Genomic DNA, 21,524 nt, shown 5'->3' with positions numbered 1-21,524 from the left:
CAAATATTAAATCGTCATCCTTGAAGAGAGTCCTTTTATATTATATTTGGAAAGAGGTCCCTTTGAATTATATTTTTACTTTATTGCTGATAAATCATAGGGTATCTTTAAAGAGAAATATAGTTGAAGAAATATGGTACAAACTTCCATTGTCCAGGTACTGGCTTAGCAATTTTTTCTTTTATGCCACTGCTCAGTGTGAAATTAACAAGGAATACTGTGTTCAGATGACATATGAAAGAGCAACTGGTGGGGGAAAATGAAAGCGTTTTAGGGGTAGAAAGGTTGTGCTGGGCTGGAGGGAGAAGAAGGTTTTGTGAGGTAAATTCCAGCTTAAACTAAACACCTGACACCCTAATTAAAACTGGAAATAAAGCTCCAAAGAGGTGTGACTTCAATAAGGATGATTTAGCGACTGGGTGTTTAACAATGTGAGAATCATGTTAACAGAACATAAATTTAACATTAATTTCCCCTCTCATTTAGGCTGAAATTACATCATATTCTGGCATTTTACTTTTTTTTAAACTGTTTGTAAGTGGTTAGCTTTAGGTACACATAGCTGAAAACAGCTACCCATTATGATTTAAAACTAAAGGGATATGTTTTAAAAGTGACTCTGAATAAATCCTGATGTTTGTGAGTGGGATTTGTGCTGAGAGACGAAGCAATGATGATCTAACCCAGTGGTTCTCAAACTTTTTTACTGGTGACCCCTTTCACATAGCAAGCCTTTGAGTGCGACCCCCCCCTTATAAATTAAAAACACTTTTTAATATAGTTAACACCATTATAAATGCTGGAGGCAAAGCGGAGTTGGGATGGAGTTTGACAGCTCGCGACCCCCCATGTAATAACCTCATGACCCCCTGAGGGGTCCCAACCCCCAGTTTGAGAACCCCTGACATAACCCCTGGTGGAGACAGTGCTAGATCAACAGAAGGAATGATTCTTCCATCGACTTAGCAACCGTCTCTCGGAGATGAGGTAGATTAACGACAGGGACAGGAGAACTCCCTTCTATTGTTGTAGTGAGGGTCTAGACTGCAGTGCTGCAACTGTAGCACTTTACATGTAGATATCGCCGTAGGCTGGTCTACACTAGAAAATTAGGCTGATTTAACTATGTTGCTGGGGGGTGTAATAAATTCACACCCCTGAGCAGCGTTGTTAAGCAGACCAAAGTCCACATGTAGACAGCGCTAGGTCGATGGAAGAATTCTTGTTGATCTAGTTGCTGCCTCTCAGGGAAGTGGGTTACCTATCGTGACAGGAGAACCCCTTCCATCAATGTAGGTAGTGCCAACTCTGAAATGCGACAGCAGCACATTTGCTGCCACTGTAGCGTTTTAAGTATAGACGAAGCCTCAGAAACTTGACATTACACTGCTAATGAGGTGTTCGCTTGGTGGCAGGTTCTGTTTCTTGCTCGTGGGGATGCTTACATCAGCCAACTGAACATTTCCAAAGCGGACACCTTTGTATTTTCTTATTTTCTAATCAGTTGCAACTTTTTAGCGACTGCTTTATAAATCCTCTGCTGTGAAAGCTGGCATATGTAAAAAAGGTGGATCTCCTTAGACATGAACAGGAAATGGCTGATTCACACAGCAGAGAACCTGCAAACTGGTAGCCAAGTGTGGAGTTTTAAACCTTAAAACAAAATACCATGCAATAGCGGTTAAATGCTGCTTCTAGACAGAGCACTAGGATCTGGAGGAGGAGCTGAAAGTGGGACAGAAAAATACTATCCAAGGCTTTTATCAAAGCTTTGGCACTTTTACATTTGACAAGTCTTGAAATTGCAGGCTGTGCAGAATATTGTCAAACTGAGAAGCAACTGTTTTTAAAAAACCCCTTCCAAATCTCTACCAACATCTTGAACAACCTTGGAGATTCCTCTCATCCTGTTCTTTTACAACACTTTGCCTTGAAAAGCAGTCCAGTAGTATTAAAATATCAAACTCCCTGTAACCTCCTCAGATGGGACTGCATACCCAACTGGAATGTCCAGTCACAGTAATATACCTATATCCCAGTTCTATAGTTATTGCATAACCAATACTCCACCAGACTTCGCTGAAAGCATCAAAGCTGTAGGAACTTAACATTAAATTGCAAAATCTTCAGTAGTCCACATTCCTTACAGAAGCAGAACTCAGAATTCCACATATACAGGGAAAAGAGAACAACAGAGTTGAAATTCACCACACCAATCTGAGAGCAGCATTTCCCCCTCACGTTGCTACAAGAAAGGCTAACCATATATACATCTCAAGCTAGATTGTGCCATTATTTAGCCACTAACAACCACTAACCCTCCAAAGAGGCAATGCCTTACACTACTCCAGGAGAAGCACAACTTCTTTAACGCTGGTCCTTATGCACAAGGGAAGAGCAATTTGCTCCATCCATACACAAGCTATGGCTTATACTTTTTGATAACCTATTCATAGTTCAACTATGTTTCATAGGCACATTATTACGATAAGTATTGGCCTAAATTTTCAAACCTGAATGCATCAAGTTAAGCTCCTAAAATCTTAGGCATCTTTAGGCAAAATCTTTAGGCATCTAAATAAAAACGGGCAGATTTATAGAGTGCGCACCACTCCCATTTAATTGTACACATTGTATGAAAGGTGCCTAAACAGATTGAGATGCCTAACTTGAGGCACCCAGGTTTTAAAATGTTGATTATTGTACATAACCTTCCCCCCAAAATATCTGAAATACAAGTTGTCCCATCAACCTGCAGGTGCTGTCGACTGAGTCCTCTGGACAGTGGTGATTGCAGTGACACTGCAGTGGCTTCTGGGGAGGAGCAGGTGCCGTACTCTCACCATCTTCCTTTCTGTTCTCCAAGTTCAACTGTCCAGAACTCCGCAAATATGGTTTGTCTAGACCATTGGCTACAAAAGAAAGAAGAAATGTAAGTTTCCAGATGGGAGGGGGGCGTGCAAGACTCTGAACAAGTCTCAATTTTTTTTTCTTACTCTCAAAAATTTTACACAGTTCTTTGTTTTGTATTGGAGATTAAAGTGCAGTTGGAAGCTAAAAGATGACTCTAAAACGTAATTGTGGGGTTTTATGTTTATTGTGCCTCAATGATTCCATATCAAATTTGCTAATTGTATACATTTTCTAACAGCCATCCATACAATCTCAAGTGGGAGCTGAGACTCAAACCGTTCCCCCTCTGCCTTTCAGTCCATCATTACCAGTACTAGATTCTGAAAGACAAATTCCGTACTTGGTTACACCATTGCAATCTCCTTTGCAAAGGTGTCTTCGTACTTAAGCCTCAGTTGTACCTGTACAGCCCCACTACCTTCAGTGGAATTGCACAGTTGTAACAGATGGTAAGGTTTGGTCCTGTAATTTTAGTAATAGTTTATTGATGGTGAGTGGATGAAATAGAATCCAGCTCCCGCTCCCAAATTTATGTTGCCTCTTCAATTAAAAAAATGTTAAAAACAACTTATTTTTGTCACCAAAAGCAAGGAAATATTCCTTTAATTATACACAATGTAGTTATTATATAAGAAAGTGCCAGTTTTTATATAGTAACTATAGAGTACGAATGCACTTTGGGATGAACAAGTCCAAGCCTTACGGAGGTTATTAATCCCTTCTCAAACCAGCAAGCATGACGTGATTTAGGGCTCTGTCTTTTTGGAGTGGGTGGGTGGTCAAAGGATTTTCTCTTTTTCAGTACTACTCACGCAGCACTTAAAACTAACATAGACTTAGAATTTCAGTCTCAAGGACAAAATAATTAGCTCGGCATTAAAACCACCATTGGCAGTTTCTTGCTTTTAATTTTCTCCCTCCTCCCCCGCCTGTAATCTCTTTCAAGTGTCATCGAGACTAGAGCCAACTCTCTGAATATGTGGAGTTTAGACAGCATCTGGATAAACCCACATTCTTGTCTTACTTTTTTATTTACAATCTTTAAAAACCAGGTGCATTTTCATATTTTTCATTCCCGGTCTGTTTCTCCAGATCCAACCAAACACTTTTTATCACGCCTCCAGCAGGGAATGAGCATAGTTTCCTCTGCAGTGACTATTCCTTACCACTTGGGTAGCTGTGATGCAACTGAGGACAGGACAGGGAGACGAGCTTTCCTCCTCTGCCCCCTCCACTGGTGCCCAGCCACTATGGAGTTGCTGGGCAGAAAAAACTGAGGAGGAAGCAGAGAAGGGGTGGCAGAAAGCAACTGCCTCAGCACTTTAATGGCAAGGAGGTGATAGGGATAGAATAAGATGGCAGAGGGTGAAGGGGTAAAAGGCTAGAGGGAAAGGAACCATAGGGCTATCCCCCTCAACCTTTTCCCCCATTAGGCCCAGTCTCCTCATGGGACACTCTGGGCGCTTTCAGGTTTCAGACTGGGTCAAGAGTTTTCAGACTCTGCACCTGGATAAACTCTGCGCACAGGGCTTAGCTTTTCCATCTCAATGATACCTGTCCAGAAAACAACTATGATTGCTGTACAAGCTTTAAAGTTCTCCTAATTCATTAATGGGTGATATAAATGAACATAGTCTTCAGCAAACTGGGAAAAAAGGTTCTGAGCTCATAAGCTTTGATAAAAGTGTGAGCTGATGGTGAAATACCCAAAAACCACTAATCTAGAGAGAAAACTTAGATTTGGGGAGATTATAGCCCTCCCATTCCAATTTCACCTCCACAGAGTATGGAAGAAAATATCACACTATCGCCATCATGAAAAACATTTGAATACAACCACCAATGTAAAGCATGTGAAATAGAAACAAAGGCCCACAGAATGTACATTAAAAGACACATGGAATATACATGAATAGCCTGATCTTGGAAGGTGCTCAACACCCTCACATCTCACTGCACCCCACAATTGCTTTGAGTACTCGGCCCTGCTGAAAGTCAACCCAAAAACTCATTGTGAAGCATCCATAACATAAAACATTTTCATTTGGTGCACAATACACCTGGCTTCCACAGAGTCCCATAGCTACTTTTTTTTTAATCTTAGCAAAATCGGAAATTAAAACCAATTTACACAAGGAATTCACTGCATCTGATGTATTCTCTACTTTCCCATAGCTATGATTAATATTAAGTATAATTAAGATTAAAATAAATTATATTTGTATTATGATCTGCTTCTGTTTCTCTGAAAGAGTTACATTTGTATTTATCATATTTTTAAATCCAGCCTATATCCAACAAATTAACACTAATAAATGTTCCCTTTGTGGGTCACTGGAACACAGATTTTTAAACTAATTTCTCTTTCAACAAGCAGTCACAAAGCAGGTTTCATGACTATATTATATTGTTATTTGTGGATAAGGAATCAACTTTTACAATGTTCCAGTCAAATATTTTCAGACATCTGGCTCATGGAGCAGGAAATCTAAAGAAAAATATTAAGAGTAATACTGAGTGAAAACACTAGGCTCTGATTTAATCAACCATGACATTTTCTGGATGTATCTACGAGCCACCCAGAGCTTTTCTATGGTGAAAATTACAAAATAATAATGTTCTAAGTCTAACATAAACAATGGGTCTGGAACAATTAAATATCACAGTATGTCTCTGAAGCTATCAAATTTAAACAAGTAAATGTCTTCTTCACTATAAATGCAACCTGATGTCTTTCCTTTCCTCACAAATATCGGAAGATAATCCACTGAGCAGGAGACTGATGTGCAGACAGCAATACGGAGTGACATCAGTCAATTCTGATCTAGAACAGTGAATCCAGCAACTACCTAAAACCTAATGAATTCATTAAGGTCTCAAGAAATATAACACAAAACTTCTAACTTTTCTAAATCCTGCACTTGCCCATTCACTTACTAAATTATTTTTCAATTTCATTGTTATAAAATGTCTATTTTTATTAAAATATGAAAAATCACATAACACCTATACTGCATGCACTACAGAAGGATTACATCTGAACAGACCAAAATAACAGCTCTGAAATGATTGTTTTATGGGAAAGGGAAACTGATAACTGATAACTCACTGTACTTTACAGTCAGTCATCAGATAAAAGAATTTCCACATGATTTTTTTTGGAGGGGGGCAAATAATCAGCTATGACAATGCAGCTCTTAAAGGAAGTTGTAATAAAGTATGCCTCAGCACAGCCTGATATACTGCATATAAAAGTAAAGAGGTAACAGAAAAGCCACAGTATTGCTGATGAGATTTTATTGGTGATGATCATATACTGAAGAAGAAAAAGAGAATGACGAACAGGCTTCCATCATCCTATACTCACGGTTGCCAAAAAATTGAAAAAAGGTCACGTTAAATATCACACATTTTTATTAAAAACTGAGTAAATTAAATTTGGTATGAAGAAAAATAATCCTCCCTTTTCAATAACATGATACAGTATTACGAAGACCAAAATTAAGGTTGTAATGCATTTTACTTGACAATTAATTTAATTTGGTATACAGCTGATGGAATATTGATATGTTGGATTGTCAGTGGAAATATGTTGGAGATTATGTTGTATGACATTTTGTTTTGTAGGCTTATTGGCTGTGCTGTCACAAGTTCTTGCAGTCCTTAGTCAGGCAAAATTCCTACTGAAGTCATCAATTTTGGATTTCTCTCTCTTTGCATAGATCATATTTTATCAAAAAAAGTCATGACACAAATATTGTTTGTGATGCTGTAGCTGTGTTGGTCCCAGGATACGAGACAGATAAGGGGGGTGAGTTAATATCTTTTTATTGGCCCAGCTTCTGTGGGTGGAAGGGACAGGCTTTCGAACTGCACAGAGCTCTTCCTCAAATCTGGGGAAGGTAACCAGAGTGTCACAGCTAAATAAAAGGTGGGACAGATCTTTAATTAAAAGATATTTACACATATTACAGGAAATCACTTAAGATGAAGTGGCATTTAACACCTCTTCACTCATAGGACAAAGGAGGGTTAGTAGGCAGCAAGGTATGTTACAAATTGTTGCCATGAGGCAGAAAACCAGCATCTCTGTGAAGTCTATGGCTTTTAAGCAGAGTTATGAATTTAAATGCCCAAATTCGTCGTTTGAAGGTGGTGTGCAGGTTCCTCTTAGGATGAGGACTGAAAGGTCAGATATGGAATGATTGCCTTATGAAGTGTTCACCCACGGGGGATCAGGTGTTTTTGTCTTTTATCATTTTTCTGTGAGTTCATCCGAGAGCACAGTGGTTTGTCTGGTTTCACCCACATAGTTGTTGTTGGGGCATTTGATATATTGGATGAGGTACACCACATGTTGTGATGGGCATTTGTAGGACTCATGGATCTTGAAAGGCATATTGGGGTGTATTGATCATTGTAGCAGTGAAAATGTCTCTGTAGGTTTTGCATTGTTATTCTGGAAGTGTATGGCACTACTTTGAATTAGTATGTCCTGGGGGGAGCTTCCATATAGGATATCATCAAACAATAACAACCCATGCTTGATGGAAATCCCATCCTGAAACATCTTGTCTGAAGTTTGAACTCCCCTCTTCTGGCATTCAAACAACCCCCCAACCTCATCAAGCTCATCACCAGAAGCAAGCTCCCCACAGACCACTACTTTGTCTTGTATGATGCATCAACCATAAAGACCCCTCACCTCCCAGCAAGCAACATTCATAGATACATGGGTTAAAGAGCATGACACCAGGGTTTGAATGGAGGCCTTATTAATCCTGAGAGGACCAGACTGAGGTCTCATGATGAAGTAGGCTTTGTAACAGGAAAGAAATTCTGACCAGACCTTCCAGAAAAACAACAGTCATGGGAAGAGAAAGTGGTTACCAGATGACAGGCACTTATAGCCGCTAAGTGTACCCATAGGGAACTAAAGGAAAAACCTGAAGCCCTTAAGGAAAGAAAATATTCTAATCTGGTGGGGAAGGTAGAGTCCTCTGGGTTTTCTGGAGATGCTGACACAAGACCAAGAACCTTTTCCACTTAGCTGTGTAGCACTTTCTAGTAGGCTTTTACTATTGTTAAGAATGGCCTGAGCCAATTCTAAACATGGCCTTTCCGGATTTGATGCCTATCCAAGTTCCAGGTTCTCAGGTGGAGGGAAGCGGAATTGGGATGCCTACCTTTGCCCTTGTCCTGGGTCCATAGGTCCGGGAAGAACTGTATACTGATGTATGGGCATGTTGATATCTGCAGGATGTTGAGAAATCAGAATGGTCAGAGTCACTTGGGAGCAATCAGGATGACCACTGCTCAGTCTTGCTTGAACTTCCTCAGAATCCGAGGTAAGAGTGGAAGGTCTGGGAAGGTGTACCAACCAAGGTATTAGAAGTGTCTCACCTCTGAAGCCCTGACCTTGAGCTTCCCTGGAATAGTAAATCCAGCATTTTTCTGTTCTCTTGAGACACAAATAGATCCCAAGATGGTGACTCCCATTGATGAAACATGACTGTACCATGGAATCGTGTAGATCCCATTCATGGGCCTTGGAGACAGGTCTGTGACGGGTTTGGTCACAGAGACCCCCCTTGAGACTGTCACCGGACATGCTGAATTCACCTCTGAGCCCGTTTTCCGTGCCAGCTTGGGACTCTTGCCTTGTTGAGCCAGACACGCTAGCCCGCTGCAACACAGACCCAGAGTTTGGGCCATACCCTCAAAGCTGCAGACTTTTAATTAAAACAGCTCAGCAGGTTACCTGTATCCAGCACTCAGACACCCAGCTCTCAATGGGATCCAAACCCCAAATAAATCCGTTTTAATCTGTATAAAGCTTATACAGGGTAAACTCATAAATTGTCCATCCTCTACAACACTGATAGAGAATATGCACAGCAGTTTGCTCCTCCAGGTATTAATTACTTACTCTGGGTTCATTAATAAACAAAAGTGATGTTATTAAGTATAAAAAAGTAGGATTTCAGTGATTTCAAGTAATAACAGACAAAATAAGTCACCAAACAAAATAAGCAAAAATATGCAAGTCTAAGCTGAATACATTAAGAAACTGATTACAGATAAAATCTCACCCTCAGAGATTTTCCAATAAGCTTCTTTCACAGACTAGACTCCTTCCTAGTCTGGGCCCAATCCTTTCCCTTGGTACTGACCTTGTTAGTTCCAGCAGGCATCTTAGATGAAAAGCAGGGGCTCTCTCATGACTGGGACCCCACCTTGTCCTGCTCCACCCCCTTTTATAGCTTTGGCACAAGGCGGAAATCCTTTGTTTCTCTGGGTCTCCACCCCTCCTTCTAAATGAAAAAGTACCAGGTTTAAGATGGATTCCAGTTCAGGTGACATGATCACATGTCACTGTCAGACATCATTCTTCATTACCCAGTTGCTAGCCGGCACGTACACAGGCAGGGTGGCAGGTAAACAAACCCATTCACAGGTCATTGATTCTGAAGCACCCCGAATGGCTTCCAGATAATATGTTTGCATCAGTTATACAAGTTTATATTTTATTCTCCTAACTCCAGACATAGAAATAATACATGCAAACAAATGAGATGAACGGACTAGTAGATTATAAGTTTTGTAATGATACCTTACAATATATCCACACTCATAAACATATTTCCATAAAACATTATGGATTGCAACGTCACAGTGTCTGCTGAGGTTGTATATCTTTCAGAGGTGCACTGCTCACAGAGTGATCTTGTGGCAAATATACCAGTTCCAAAGATTAACAGCTTTTATACATAGCGGGGTGGATCTCACTCCCCCCTTGTTGATATCGTCTTGTTGTCTGACATCACTTGAATATGCAGGGTTCATATGAATCATAGAAATTGCTTCCAGGCCTTGCATACTGCACGAAGTTCTAGGAGGCTTATGTGCATCCATGACTCTTGTGGAGACCATGTCCCCTGCAGTGTATGTGTGATGGGTTGCCTCTAGGGTGCCACCTGGAACTGGGTCTCATTGAGCTCTCTGACCCACCAGCCTGGGCTCCCCCTCACACTATGCTGCTGTGACAAAATAAAAAGTTCTCCAAGCTTGCACTTTCATCAGCATTCACAGAGGTAAGGACACACCCAGTTGCACTTATATGCAGGCTCTCTAACCACCAGCCTAGGACCCCAGAGCAGGACCATCCTGCCTTGGTCAAATCTGGCCAGTATATGGGCTTATTACCCGGTCCGCCTCTCCCTCAACGTGAAGATGACCATGCACACGTGTAATAATTAAGCTGAGATTTTCCCCAGATACGTTCGTCAAACACAGACTGGTTTGGATTAAAACAAAGTAAGTTTATTAACTACAAAAGGATAGATTATAAGTGATGAGTGATAGCAAACAGATCAAAGCAGATTACCTAGTAAATAAACAAAAACCACAAATTGAGCTTAATATACTCGGTAGGTAGGATATAAATTAGCAAATTCTCATCCTGAGTATAAGCAGGCTGGCAGATTCTTAAGGCCTTTGCTTTGCATCTTGGATTTCCCAGATTTTCATACACAGGCTAGAAATCCCTTTAGCCTGGGACCATCACTTCCCCTAGGTCAGTCTTTGTTCCTCAGGTGTTTCCAGGTGTTGTTGTTGTAGGGAGAGTAAGGTACCATCGTGATGTCATTTCCCCCTTTTATATCTTCTTCTCACTTACTGGAAAGCTCTTCCGCTGTGACCTGAGTAGCATTGTTTAGTGCTATCTCTGAGAGGTTTCTATTGTACACAGTTCCTGGGATAATCCTTGTGCTTGTGTGCATTTCCTCAATAAGCCATTGTTTGGCCTTTTTACTGTTGTACCTGAAAGGCTGCTTGTGGGTGTTTTCAACCTCACAATATGTTTCAGTAACACATACATCGCCAAACTTCATAACTTCACATACGATGATAGCATATACCATCTAATGAAATATTAATGTCTAGCAGATCAAGTCTTTTGGAATGATACCTCAACAAGGCATACTTTGTGCAAAATATATCCTAATTATATAACAGTGGTGAATAAGGGGGTGCCAGGGTGTCACAGTATGCTTGTCTAGATGTCTTCTTGGGTGGGGGTGGTGGGGAAATGAAGGGGACCACCATATAAACTTGCACTCTGTGGGGGGAGCGAGACTAGCTTGTCCGTGCTATAGCTGCCTGGCGTGTACACCATCTGCAGCCCGCCAAGGAGGCTATGAAGGCAGGGTCTGGTGAAAGGTGTCACATAGATACATACACGGCTATGCAACCTAAAAGGATGATACATGAATGGATTGATGTCTGCAGGCTCAGCTGGATCTGAGTAACCAGATCTTTTACAGACTGGCATCTGTCCTAAGCAAGATATGCTTTGGAACTGAGAGAGTCCAGCATTGCCCCAATAACCTGTATAGTCTGCATGGGAATTAAAATGGACTTTTCTGTGTTCACACAGATTCCCAGGGAGCATGAGAGATTGAGAAGGGATGAGGTGGCTGTCAGTACCTCCTGCTGAGATTTCCCAGTCAGTAACCAGTGGTCGAGGTAGGGGAAAACTGATGATCTGTGGCAACGGAAGCGCGCTACCATGACTGAGAGTACCCTTGGTGCTGTTGCAAGGCAAAGACCATTCTGTGCTGACAGTGATTCATACCTATAGTGAACCTCAGGCATATTCTGTCTGAGGGATGGATGTCTATGTGGAAATAGGCATCCTTCATATCAAGAGCTGTGAACTAGTAGTTTTTGTTCAGCGAGGGAATACTTAAGTCATGGTGACCATCCTGAGTCTCCATCTGTGGATAAAGACTTTGAGCTGTCTGAGATCTAAAATGGGTCTCCATCTTCCCTTGTTTTCACTCAAAATATTTCCTCATCCTCAAAAAGCCTTTCCCCAGTGTTAAGGAGGCACTGGATCTGTGGCTCCCCGGTGAAGGAGAGATTCTATTTTCTGAATGAGCAACCTCTCATGAGAGTGGTCCCTGAAGAGGGATGGGGAACGGAGTTTTGGAAGGGGAAGAGAGAGGAACTTTATGGTGTAGCCAGTATGAATGATGTTGAGAACCCATTTGTCTATTATCATCTTCCAAGCTTGGGAGAAATGAGCTAGATGGGCACCAAATTATGTATTAAAATTTTGAGTACAGGGACTCAATATCTGGAATGATTCGCAGATCTCTAAGGCCCAGTCAAAGGTGTTCATTAGTAAGAGGATGAGGTTGGAAAGAGGAGGAGGAGGGGGGAATATTGTACTTGTTCCACTGAACCCTCTGTCATTTCAGTGGTGGCTCATAGCCCCTCAGATGATGAAGAGTCGCAGTGCTGGTCACTGTTATATCGTTGAGGCCCGTGGAATTTCCTCCTTGGTGCTCGGGTATAGATCTCCGGTGAGCAGAGGGTTGTCCTTGAGTCCTTCAATGAGTGTAACGAATCATTCAGCTTCACAATGAACTGATTGGAGGATCTGCCGTTTGAAAGGAGCACGGTACGTTGGACTTCCCTGTGGAATCTGGAGGACTGAAGCTACAACACTGTAGGCATCCCAACAGTCTTCACCATCCATCAGGTATCCATGTTATCTCCATCCACTGAAGGTTGGAGGGATAATCTGGCTATCAATTCACCTTCCTCAGTAAATGCTTGGAACTGCGCTCTATCCTCCTACAGGAGACTGTCAGTGAATTCCATGAATATGGAATAATTAATAAAATTGTATTTAGATATTAATACTCAGACAATTTGCTATGTGGCACCGCAGGCTAGTTGAAGTAAAAATATTCCAAACAGATCCAAATGTTTACCTTCCTTATCAGAAGGGGTGGATGTTGCTATCTTCTTTCAGTGACTGCTTGGACTATTAAGGAGTTTGGGACAAGGTGTATAAATTAATTCTGATCCTGTGGCTGGAACAAAGTATTTCTTTTCTATCCCTTTTGGGGTGGGAGTGCATCTGGCTGGGGCATGCCAGACCACCTTGGAGGATTCTAAGATGGTTTCATTAATGGGGAGTGACACTCCACAGAATGCTGAGGAATTTGGAGTGTCTCTTGCACTTTGGTTTTGGAATTACTTGCAAACACTTGCAGAGAAGGCAAGGTCATACAACCGCTCATCAGGGGAAGAGGATGACAGCCTCATCAGAACTATCTGTCTGTTCTCCTCATCCATTTGTTCCTGAGGGGGTTCAGGTTCCTCTATTCACTGGGATTATACCAACTCAGGATAACACATCTACAGGTACCAAGGTCCCCAATAATGCTAGTCACGGAGGCTGAGTAATGGTTGAGCACAGGGTTCAATTGGTCCCAAGAGGGGTATGTTGTCTTATAAAAATGGGAGAGAACCCAGCAGACCCTGGATCCTCTATCTGGGCAAATCTCCTGCCTTGGCAGAAGTAGTGATACTCTCTCACCAATGACAGATCCATCCAAGGAGGGAAAAGTTGGTTCCAATTCCATGGGCAGTGCCATTGGTATCATGAATCTTGTGATGCCATGGCTAGTGGAATATACTGGAAAGTAACTCTCTCTTTTACATCCTCCCTGGACTGGGGGTGTTATGATCTCTCTTGTGAGGACTGGATTGAAGAGGATGGCAGACTCCAGATCCGGGAAGAAGAGGATACCCTCTGTGGCAATGTATTTCTACCCAGCCATGGCAAGGTGCGGAGGTTCTGTCCTTTCATAGCAGTGGAATTGGCTTGGTTAGAATTCTCTATCTTGATGATTCCTTATTGCAGTGCGCCAATACCACTGATGTAGAAGGCACTTGGTGCTTTTCTTTTGTTGGTACCATGGATGGTCCCACTTGTGCAGCTGGTGTTGGTCTTGGAGTACTTTTACTTTTCAGAGCTGGAGGATTGGTATCGTGCCCCTTGTGTGCTCATGAGCCTCGTGTTCCAGGGTGAAGAGTCTCACCTGACTTTGATGGTGTGAGGGAAGAGGTCTTTTTCTTGGAGGTGGACCAGGACGGGGGTTTCTCTCATCTCTGATGAAAATGTTTTCTACCCTCTCAATGTTCCCGTGTGGAGGACTCTTCAGCTCTACTCTGATCATCCCCAGAATCAAAAGTCACCATGCTCGGAAGCATGCTTCTCGGTGCCTCTGTCCATCGTACAGGAGTGTCTGCCCAACAGAGTCAGAATGGGGCACAAGAAATCTTTGGAGCCTATAATCACGGGCTTGGTGAGTTCTGCTAGCGAAGGATCAACAAATGTTGCACTTAGAGCAGATGTTAGTTTCCCCAAGGCAATAGAGACACTTTTGGTAGTTGTTGCTGACCAGGAAGGCTAGGGTACAGGAGAGAGAGTTCCTGAATCCCAGCATCTTGAGCAAACTAGTCACTCTGTATGGGGTGAGGGGAAGGACCATCAAGCCCCAAACTTATCCTAAGTAGCTAAAAACTAAAAAACTATCTAAAACTAAAAAGTAGCAAAAAAGGGACTATTCACAATTATTTACATGTAAAATGTTGAAGAAGGTAGCAAATGCAGCAGACATGGAAAGCCACCATCTTAGATCATGGGCACTAGAAAGGAACTGGAGACACAGTTGGCCTGCAATGCCCCTTATGCCCTCAATTCGGAACAAGAGGAGGAGAAGGGCACAGGCACAGATCTATGGACACTGCTTCCGATCTCAGTAGCATGGAGCTCATGTGAACCCATAGTAGAATAGCCCTAGAGACCATCACTTGAAGAAAAAGCTGTAGTTATTTCTATTTTCAAGCTGCAACTCCTGATGCCTTTCCCAATGTGTTGGCAGGGTCATACAGCAAATTCTGAATGCCACTATCTCCAGATTAAATAAATATCACTGCAAGCAGAGTCCTGAAAACTGTTCTGAACGCCAGCAAGCGAAGAAAATATAGACAAGAAACAATGCAACCCGATGCTCTTGCTACTGAACTATGCTTTGATATTTGATCTTAAGGATCTAAGATTGCAACGAGCACATGACAGCATTTTACTGATTATCATTTCAGATGATGATATACCAATTGGCAAAGGCGTTAAAGACAATGACATTTGAGAGCAAAAGTAATACAGGACCTTGAACCTCTGCTCTTATTCCATACAACTGATAAATCATCATAGCTCCTCTTCCCGATTCCAATTAAAAGGTGATCCAGGACATCTCACTAGTATTCAGGAGAAAATACTAACTTCAAAATCAAAATATTAACTGGATTCCCCCTGCCCCCCCAAAAAAGCAGAGACTATAGCTGCATGGATTCATAGATTCATAGATACTAAGGTCAGAAGGGACCATTCTGATCATCAAGTCCGACCTCCTGCACAGCGCAGGCCACAGAATCTCACCCACCCACTCCTACGAAAAACTTCACCTATGTCTGAGCTATTGAAGTCCTCAAATCATGGTTCAAAGACTTCAAGGAGCAGAGAAGCCTCCCTCAAGTCAACCATGCCCCATGCTACAGAGGAAGGCGAAAAACCTCCAGGGCCTCTCCAATCTGCCCTGGAGGAAAATTCCTTCCCGACCCCAAATATGGCGATCAGCTAAACTCTGAGCATATGGGCGAGATTCACCAGCCAGATACTACAGAAAATTCTTTCCTGGGTAACTCAGATCCCATCCATCTAATATCCCATCTCAGGGGATTAGTCCTATTTACTCTGAATATTTAAAGATCAATTACTTACCAAAATCACATTATCCCATCATACCATCTCCTCCATAAACTTATCGAGTTTAATCTTAAAGCCAGATAGATCTTTTGCCCCCACTGCTTCCCTTGGAAGGCTATTCCAAAACTTCACTCCTCTGATGGTTAGAAACCATCATCTAATTTCAAGTCTAAACTTCCTGGTGGCCAGTTTATACCCATTTGTTCTTGTGTCCACATTGGTGCTGAGCTGAAATAATTCCTCTGCCTCTCCTGTATTTATTCCTCTAATACATTTATAGAGAGCAATCACATCTCCCCTCAACCTTCTTTTAGTTAGGCTAAACAAGCCCAGCTCCTTAAGTCTCCTTTCATAAGACAAGTTTTCCATTCCTCGGATCATCCTAGTAGCCCTTCTCTGTATCTGCTCCAGTTTGAATTCATCCTTTTTAAACATGGGAGACCAGAACTGCACACAGTATTCTAGGTGAGGTCTCACCAGTGCCTTGTATAACGGTACTAAAACCTCCTTATCCCTACTGGAAATGCCTCTCCTGATGCATCCCAAAACCGCATTAGCTTTTTTCACAGCCATATCACATTGGCAGCTCATAGTCATCCTATGATCAACCAATACTCCAAGGTCCTTCTCCTCTTCCGTTACTTCTAATTGATGCGTCCCCAACTTATAACTAAAATTCTTGTTATTAATCCCTAAATGCATAACCTTACACTTCTCACTATTAAATTTCATCCCATTACTATTACTCCAGTTTACAAGGTCATCCAGATCCTCCTGTATAATATCCTGATCCTTCTCTGAATTGGCAATACCTCCCAGCTTTGTATCATCTGCAAACTTTATTAGCACACTCCCACTTTTTGTGCCAAGGTCAGTAATAAAAAGATTAAATAAGATTGGTCCCAAAACCGATCCCTGAGGAACTCCACTGGTAACCTCCCTCCAACCTGACAGTTCGCCTTTCAGTAGGACCCGTTGCAGTCTCCCCTTTAACCAATTCCTTATCCACCTTTTAATGTTCATATTGATCCCCATCTTCTCCAATGTAACTAATAATTCTCCATGTGGCACGGTATCAAGCGCCTTACTGAAATCTAGGTAAATTAGATCCACTGCATTTCCTTTATCTAAAAAATCTGTTACTTTTTCAAAAAAGGAGATTAGGTTGGTTTGGCACGATCTACCTTTTGTAAAACCATGTTGCATATTAAAATATAATGACGACATGTATGTGCCAAGATTACAAAACACTGCACTGACATTATTTGTAAGTGTCACTGCCCTTTCAACTAATTTTCTTTTAGCTGTTCATGGTTAGAACTAAAACATAGTATCAGTTCAGACCGCAACGCAGAGTAACAAGGCTTTTTTGAACCAGATTTATACTTGATACATTTCTTTTTCAGTTCCATGACATGAGTTGTTTCATCTCCTCTCTCCTAAGGACATATTTTCAAATGAATCCCAAGCCAGCTGCAAAATTCATGCATGCAGAATTTAAATACCTTAGTTGACACAAATTGTGTCCTCTGCGCACGCAAGTGATTATACACATACGCTTGACATTGTAAATGTACAGGAAATTTCTGAAATTTGGCTCTCTGATTAATTCATCCTGAATCTTTCCACAACCTCTATTCGCCAGAACTCTCACTGCCCCTTCCCTCGGTGACTGAGGCTACAGGTACATGTCAGAGTTTATGGGGAGGCAGCTGGACCAATGCAGCTGTGTCTCTGTAGTGCTATTAGTGCAGACACTCGAAGCTGACGGGAGAGAGCTCTCCCCTTGACTTAATTACTCCAGGCCGTACGAGCAGTGGTAGCTGTGTCGGCAGGAACAGCACTGTTAGCTTGGTTTAACTTCTCTCACACGGGGGGTGGTGGGTTGGCTTACTCACACCCCTAGCGACATAACTTACACCGACTTAAGCTGTAAGCATATATAGCTGAAAGTGAGTTGGGTGGGTGGATCAGTTCATCTCTCCAGGGAACACCAACACAGTGTGATGAGTTATTTGGTGGGAAAGTGATACCCAACGCCCCAAAATCTCATGGACTTCAGTGACGTGCTGAAATTTCCCTGTGTTGCTGAATAAGCTGCTCAACCATTTGCAAAAATTTTAACTTCTCGGAGGCAAATGCCATCCTGCCAAGTCACCAGACCAACTAGCAAGTCAGTGTTTTAAGTGACTGAATAACTAACAGTCTAAATTAGCGTATTCTTTAGCTGCCAAAAGAGGGAGTGAATTGAACTGACTACAGCTGCTGTTGGGCTAACCACACACACGCTGAACAGGGATGCTGCTTTTTGACATGCAAGAAAAGTCTCATTCTCTTACCTCCTACTATAACCACCCTCTGAACTGAATGTGTGGAAACAGCAAGCAAGGAAAAGAATCTTTAAGTAGTCAGTGAGTGCTGAGGTACAAAACGTATCTCTGGCTGAAAAGATGGGTGAATTCAAGAGCAAGTGTCACTGACTTACTCCGTTTGACAGGAAGCTACCACACATCATGTTTCAACTCTGGGGAAAGCTGCTCTATTACACACCAAAATTAATTGCACACATGAAACAACTATAATCAATTTTGACCACAGACAGCAGGGGTATAATTTGCTAGAAGTATTCGAGAAGCCTAAAAGCATTTCTGTGTTTGAAAACCATAGTGCATCTGTTCAGTTCAGCTATGCTGGAGTGGAAGCACATTCACAGCCCTGCATCTTCTGACAATAACATCAAGGAATCAACTGGCTCTTCTGGCAGACTGCCATGGTTTGGAGTTCTGGCTTTATTCAGAGGAAAACACTGTTTCAACTGTCTACTTCCCAGATTTTTTTTAAACTAATGCAAGCAAGTCTTTTGAGGTATACAATAAGCAGCATTTTCATCCCCTGATGTTAAGAAAAAGGAAGCAAGTTACACAGCGATTCAAAACTTCTAACCAAAAATCAGCCTAGACACAATGAAACTCTACAAATCTCGATAGAGCCCTGCTTGACTTTGTGCAACAGAAAATTATAGGACCATGCAGAGAAAGTTAGCTTTGAATGGTCTATGTTCACGTTCACTCTCCATTCTGCTGTATTTACATGAGTAGATCTTTCACGGATATCAATTCAGTCTTTCACTTCATTTAAAACATTAAAATAGCCTGGTCTTTTTCACTTTGGTTTTAATCAATTCCTACTAAGCCCTGGTCTACACTAGGCATTGAGGTCGAATTTAGCAGCGTTAAAGCGATGTAACCCTGTAACCATCCACATGACGAAGCCCTTTTTTTTTTTTTTGACTTAAAGGGCTCTTAAAATCGATTTCCTTACTCCACCCCCGACAAGCGCTGAAATCGGTTTTGCTGGGTCGAATTTGGGGTACTGTGAACACAATTAGACTGTATTGGCCTCCGGGAGCTATCCCAGAGTGCTCCATTGTGACCGCTCTGGATAGCACTCTCAACTCAGATGCACTGACCAGGTAGACAGGAAAAGGCCCGCGAACTTTTGAATTTCAATTTCCTGTTTGGCCAGTGTTGCAAGCTGCAGGTGACCATGCAGAGCTCATCAGCAGAGGTGACCATGCAGAGCTCATCAGCACAGGTGACCATGATGGAGTCCCAGAATCGCAAAAGAGCTCCAGCATGGACCAAACGGGAGGTATGGGATCTGATCGCTGTATGGGGAGAGGAATCTGTGCTATCAGAACTACGTTCCAGGTTCGAAATGCCAAAACATTTGTGAAAATCTCCCAGGGCAGAAGGACAGAGGCCATAACAGGGACACAAAGCAGTGCCGCGTGAAACTTAAGGAGCTGAGGCAAGCCTACCAGAAAACCAGACAGGCGAATGGCCGCTCCGGGTCAGAGCCCCAAACATGCCACTTCTATGATGAGCTGCATGCCATTTTAGGGGGTTCAGCCACCACTACGCCAGTCGTGTTGTTTGACTCCTTCAATGGAGATGGAGGAACACGGAAGCAGGTTTTGGGGACAAAGAAGACGATGATGAGGAGGCTGTAGATAGCTCACAGCCAACAAGCGGAGAAACCGGTTTTCCCAACAGCCAGGAACTGTTTCTCACCCTGGTCCTGGAGCCAGTACACCCCAAACCCACCCAAGGCTGCCTCCCGGACCCACCAGGCGGAGAAGGGACCTCTGGTGAGTGTACCTTTTAAAATACTATAAAAGGTTTAAAAGCCAGCATGTTTAATGATTAATTTGGCCTGGCATTCGTGGCTCTCCTGGATATACTCCCAAAGCCTTTGCAAAAGGTTTCTGAGGGGGGCAGCCTTATTCCATCCACCATGGTAGGACACTTTACCACTCCAGACCAGTAGCACGTACTCGGGAATCATTGTAGAACAAAGCATTGCAGTGTATGTTTGCTGGTGTTCAAACAACATTCATTCTTTATCTCTCTGTGTTATCCTCAGGAGAGTGATCTCATTCATGGTCACCTGGTTGAAATAGGGTGCTTTTCTTAAGAGGACATTCAGAAGTGCCCGTTCCTGCTGGGCTGTTTGCCTATGGCTGAACAGAAATGTTCCCCGCTGTTAGTCATGCGGTGGGGGAAGGGGGAGGCAAAATGCGACCTTGTAACGAAAGCACATGTGCTATGTATGTAATGTTAACAGCAAGGTTTACCGTGAAAGAGTGTACCCATTGTTCTATAAAATGTGTCTTTTCAAATATAACTGTCCCTTTTTTTTTCTCCACCAGCTGCATGTGTTTCAAGGATCACAGGATCTTCTCCTTCCCAGAGGCTAGCGAAGATTAGAAGGCGAAAAAAACGCACTCGCGATGAAATGTTCTCTGAGCTCATGCTGTCCTCCCACACTGACATAGCACAGATGAATGCATGGAGGCAGACAATGTCAGAGTGCAGGAAAACACAAAATGACTGGGAGGAGAGGTGGCGGGCTGAAGAGAGTAAGTGGCGGGCTGAAGAGAGGGCTGAAGCTGAAAGGTGGTGGCAGCATGATGAGAGGAGGCAGAATTCAATGCTGAGGCTGCTGGAGGATCAAACTAATATGCTCCAGCGTATGGCTGAGCTGCAGGAAAGGCAGCAGGAGCTCAGACCGCCACTACAGCCCCTGCGTTACCAACCGCCCTCCTCCCCAAGTTCCATAGCCTCCTCACCCAGATGCCCAAGAACGCGTTGGGGGGGCCTCCGGCCACCCAGCCACTCCACTCCAGAGGATTGCCCAAGTAACAGAAGGATGGCATTCAATATGTTTTAAACTTTTAAAGTGCTGTGTGGCCTTGTCCTTCCCTCCTCCACCACCCCTCCTGGGCTACCTTGGTAATTATCCCCCTATTTGTGTGATGAATTAATAAAGAATGCATGAATGTGAGGCAACAATGATTATTGCCTCTGCAAGTGGTGATCGAAGGGAGGTGGGGAGGGTGGTTAGCTTACAGGGAAGTAGAGTGAACCAAGGGGCAGGGGGTTTCATCAAGGAGAAACAAACAGAACTTTCACACCGTAGCCTGGCCAGTCATGAAACTGGTTTTCAAACCTTCTCTGATGCGCACCGCACCCTCCTGTGCTCTTCTAACCACCCTGGTGTCTGGCTGTGCGTAACCAGCAGCCAGGCGATTTGCCTCAACCTCCCACCCCGCCATAAACGTCTCCCCCTTACTCTCACAGATATTGTGGAGCGCACAGCAAGCAGTAATAACAGTGGGAATATTGGTTTCGTTGAGGTCTAACCGAGTCAGTATACTGCGCCAGCGCGCTTTTAGACATCCAAATGCATATTCTACCACCAGTCTGCACTTGCTCAGCCTGTAGTTGAACAGCTCCTGACTACTCTCCAGGCTGCCAATGTATGGCTTCATGAGCCATGGCATTAAGGGGTAGGCTGGGTCCCCAAAGATAACTATAGGCATTTCAACATCCCCAACGGTTATTTTCTGGTCTGGGAAGAAAGTCCCTTCCTGCACCTTTGAAACAGACCAGAGTTCCTGAAGATGCAAGCAGCATGTACC

The 21,524-nt window shown here is 42.8% G+C and overlaps 1 protein-coding gene across 5 annotated transcripts in view; it reads right to left on the bottom strand.

Moving 5' to 3' along the window:
• BMPR1B (bone morphogenetic protein receptor type 1B) overlaps window positions 1-21,524 on the bottom strand; it is a 381,540-nt gene that overhangs the window by 46,679 nt on the left and 313,337 nt on the right. For all 5 annotated transcript variants that reach the window (XR_006280595.1, XM_043512644.1, XM_038400136.2 and 2 more), the window contains one exon: window positions 2,753-2,912. Coding sequence is in view for 4 of the 5 variants with exons in the window: in XM_043512644.1 (XP_043368579.1) it covers window positions 2,753-2,912 (160 nt within the window). In the remaining variant the exon portion in view is untranslated. The remainder of the gene's footprint in view (window positions 1-2,752; window positions 2,913-21,524) is intronic.

The sequence above is a fragment of the Dermochelys coriacea genome, chromosome 4, assembly GCF_009764565.3.
Source record: "Dermochelys coriacea isolate rDerCor1 chromosome 4, rDerCor1.pri.v4, whole genome shotgun sequence".
In the NCBI taxonomy this organism is placed as follows: domain Eukaryota; kingdom Metazoa; phylum Chordata; order Testudines; family Dermochelyidae; genus Dermochelys; species Dermochelys coriacea.
The sequence above is the reverse complement of the archived record's forward strand: the minus strand, read 5'-3'. Positions and strand labels throughout refer to the sequence as shown.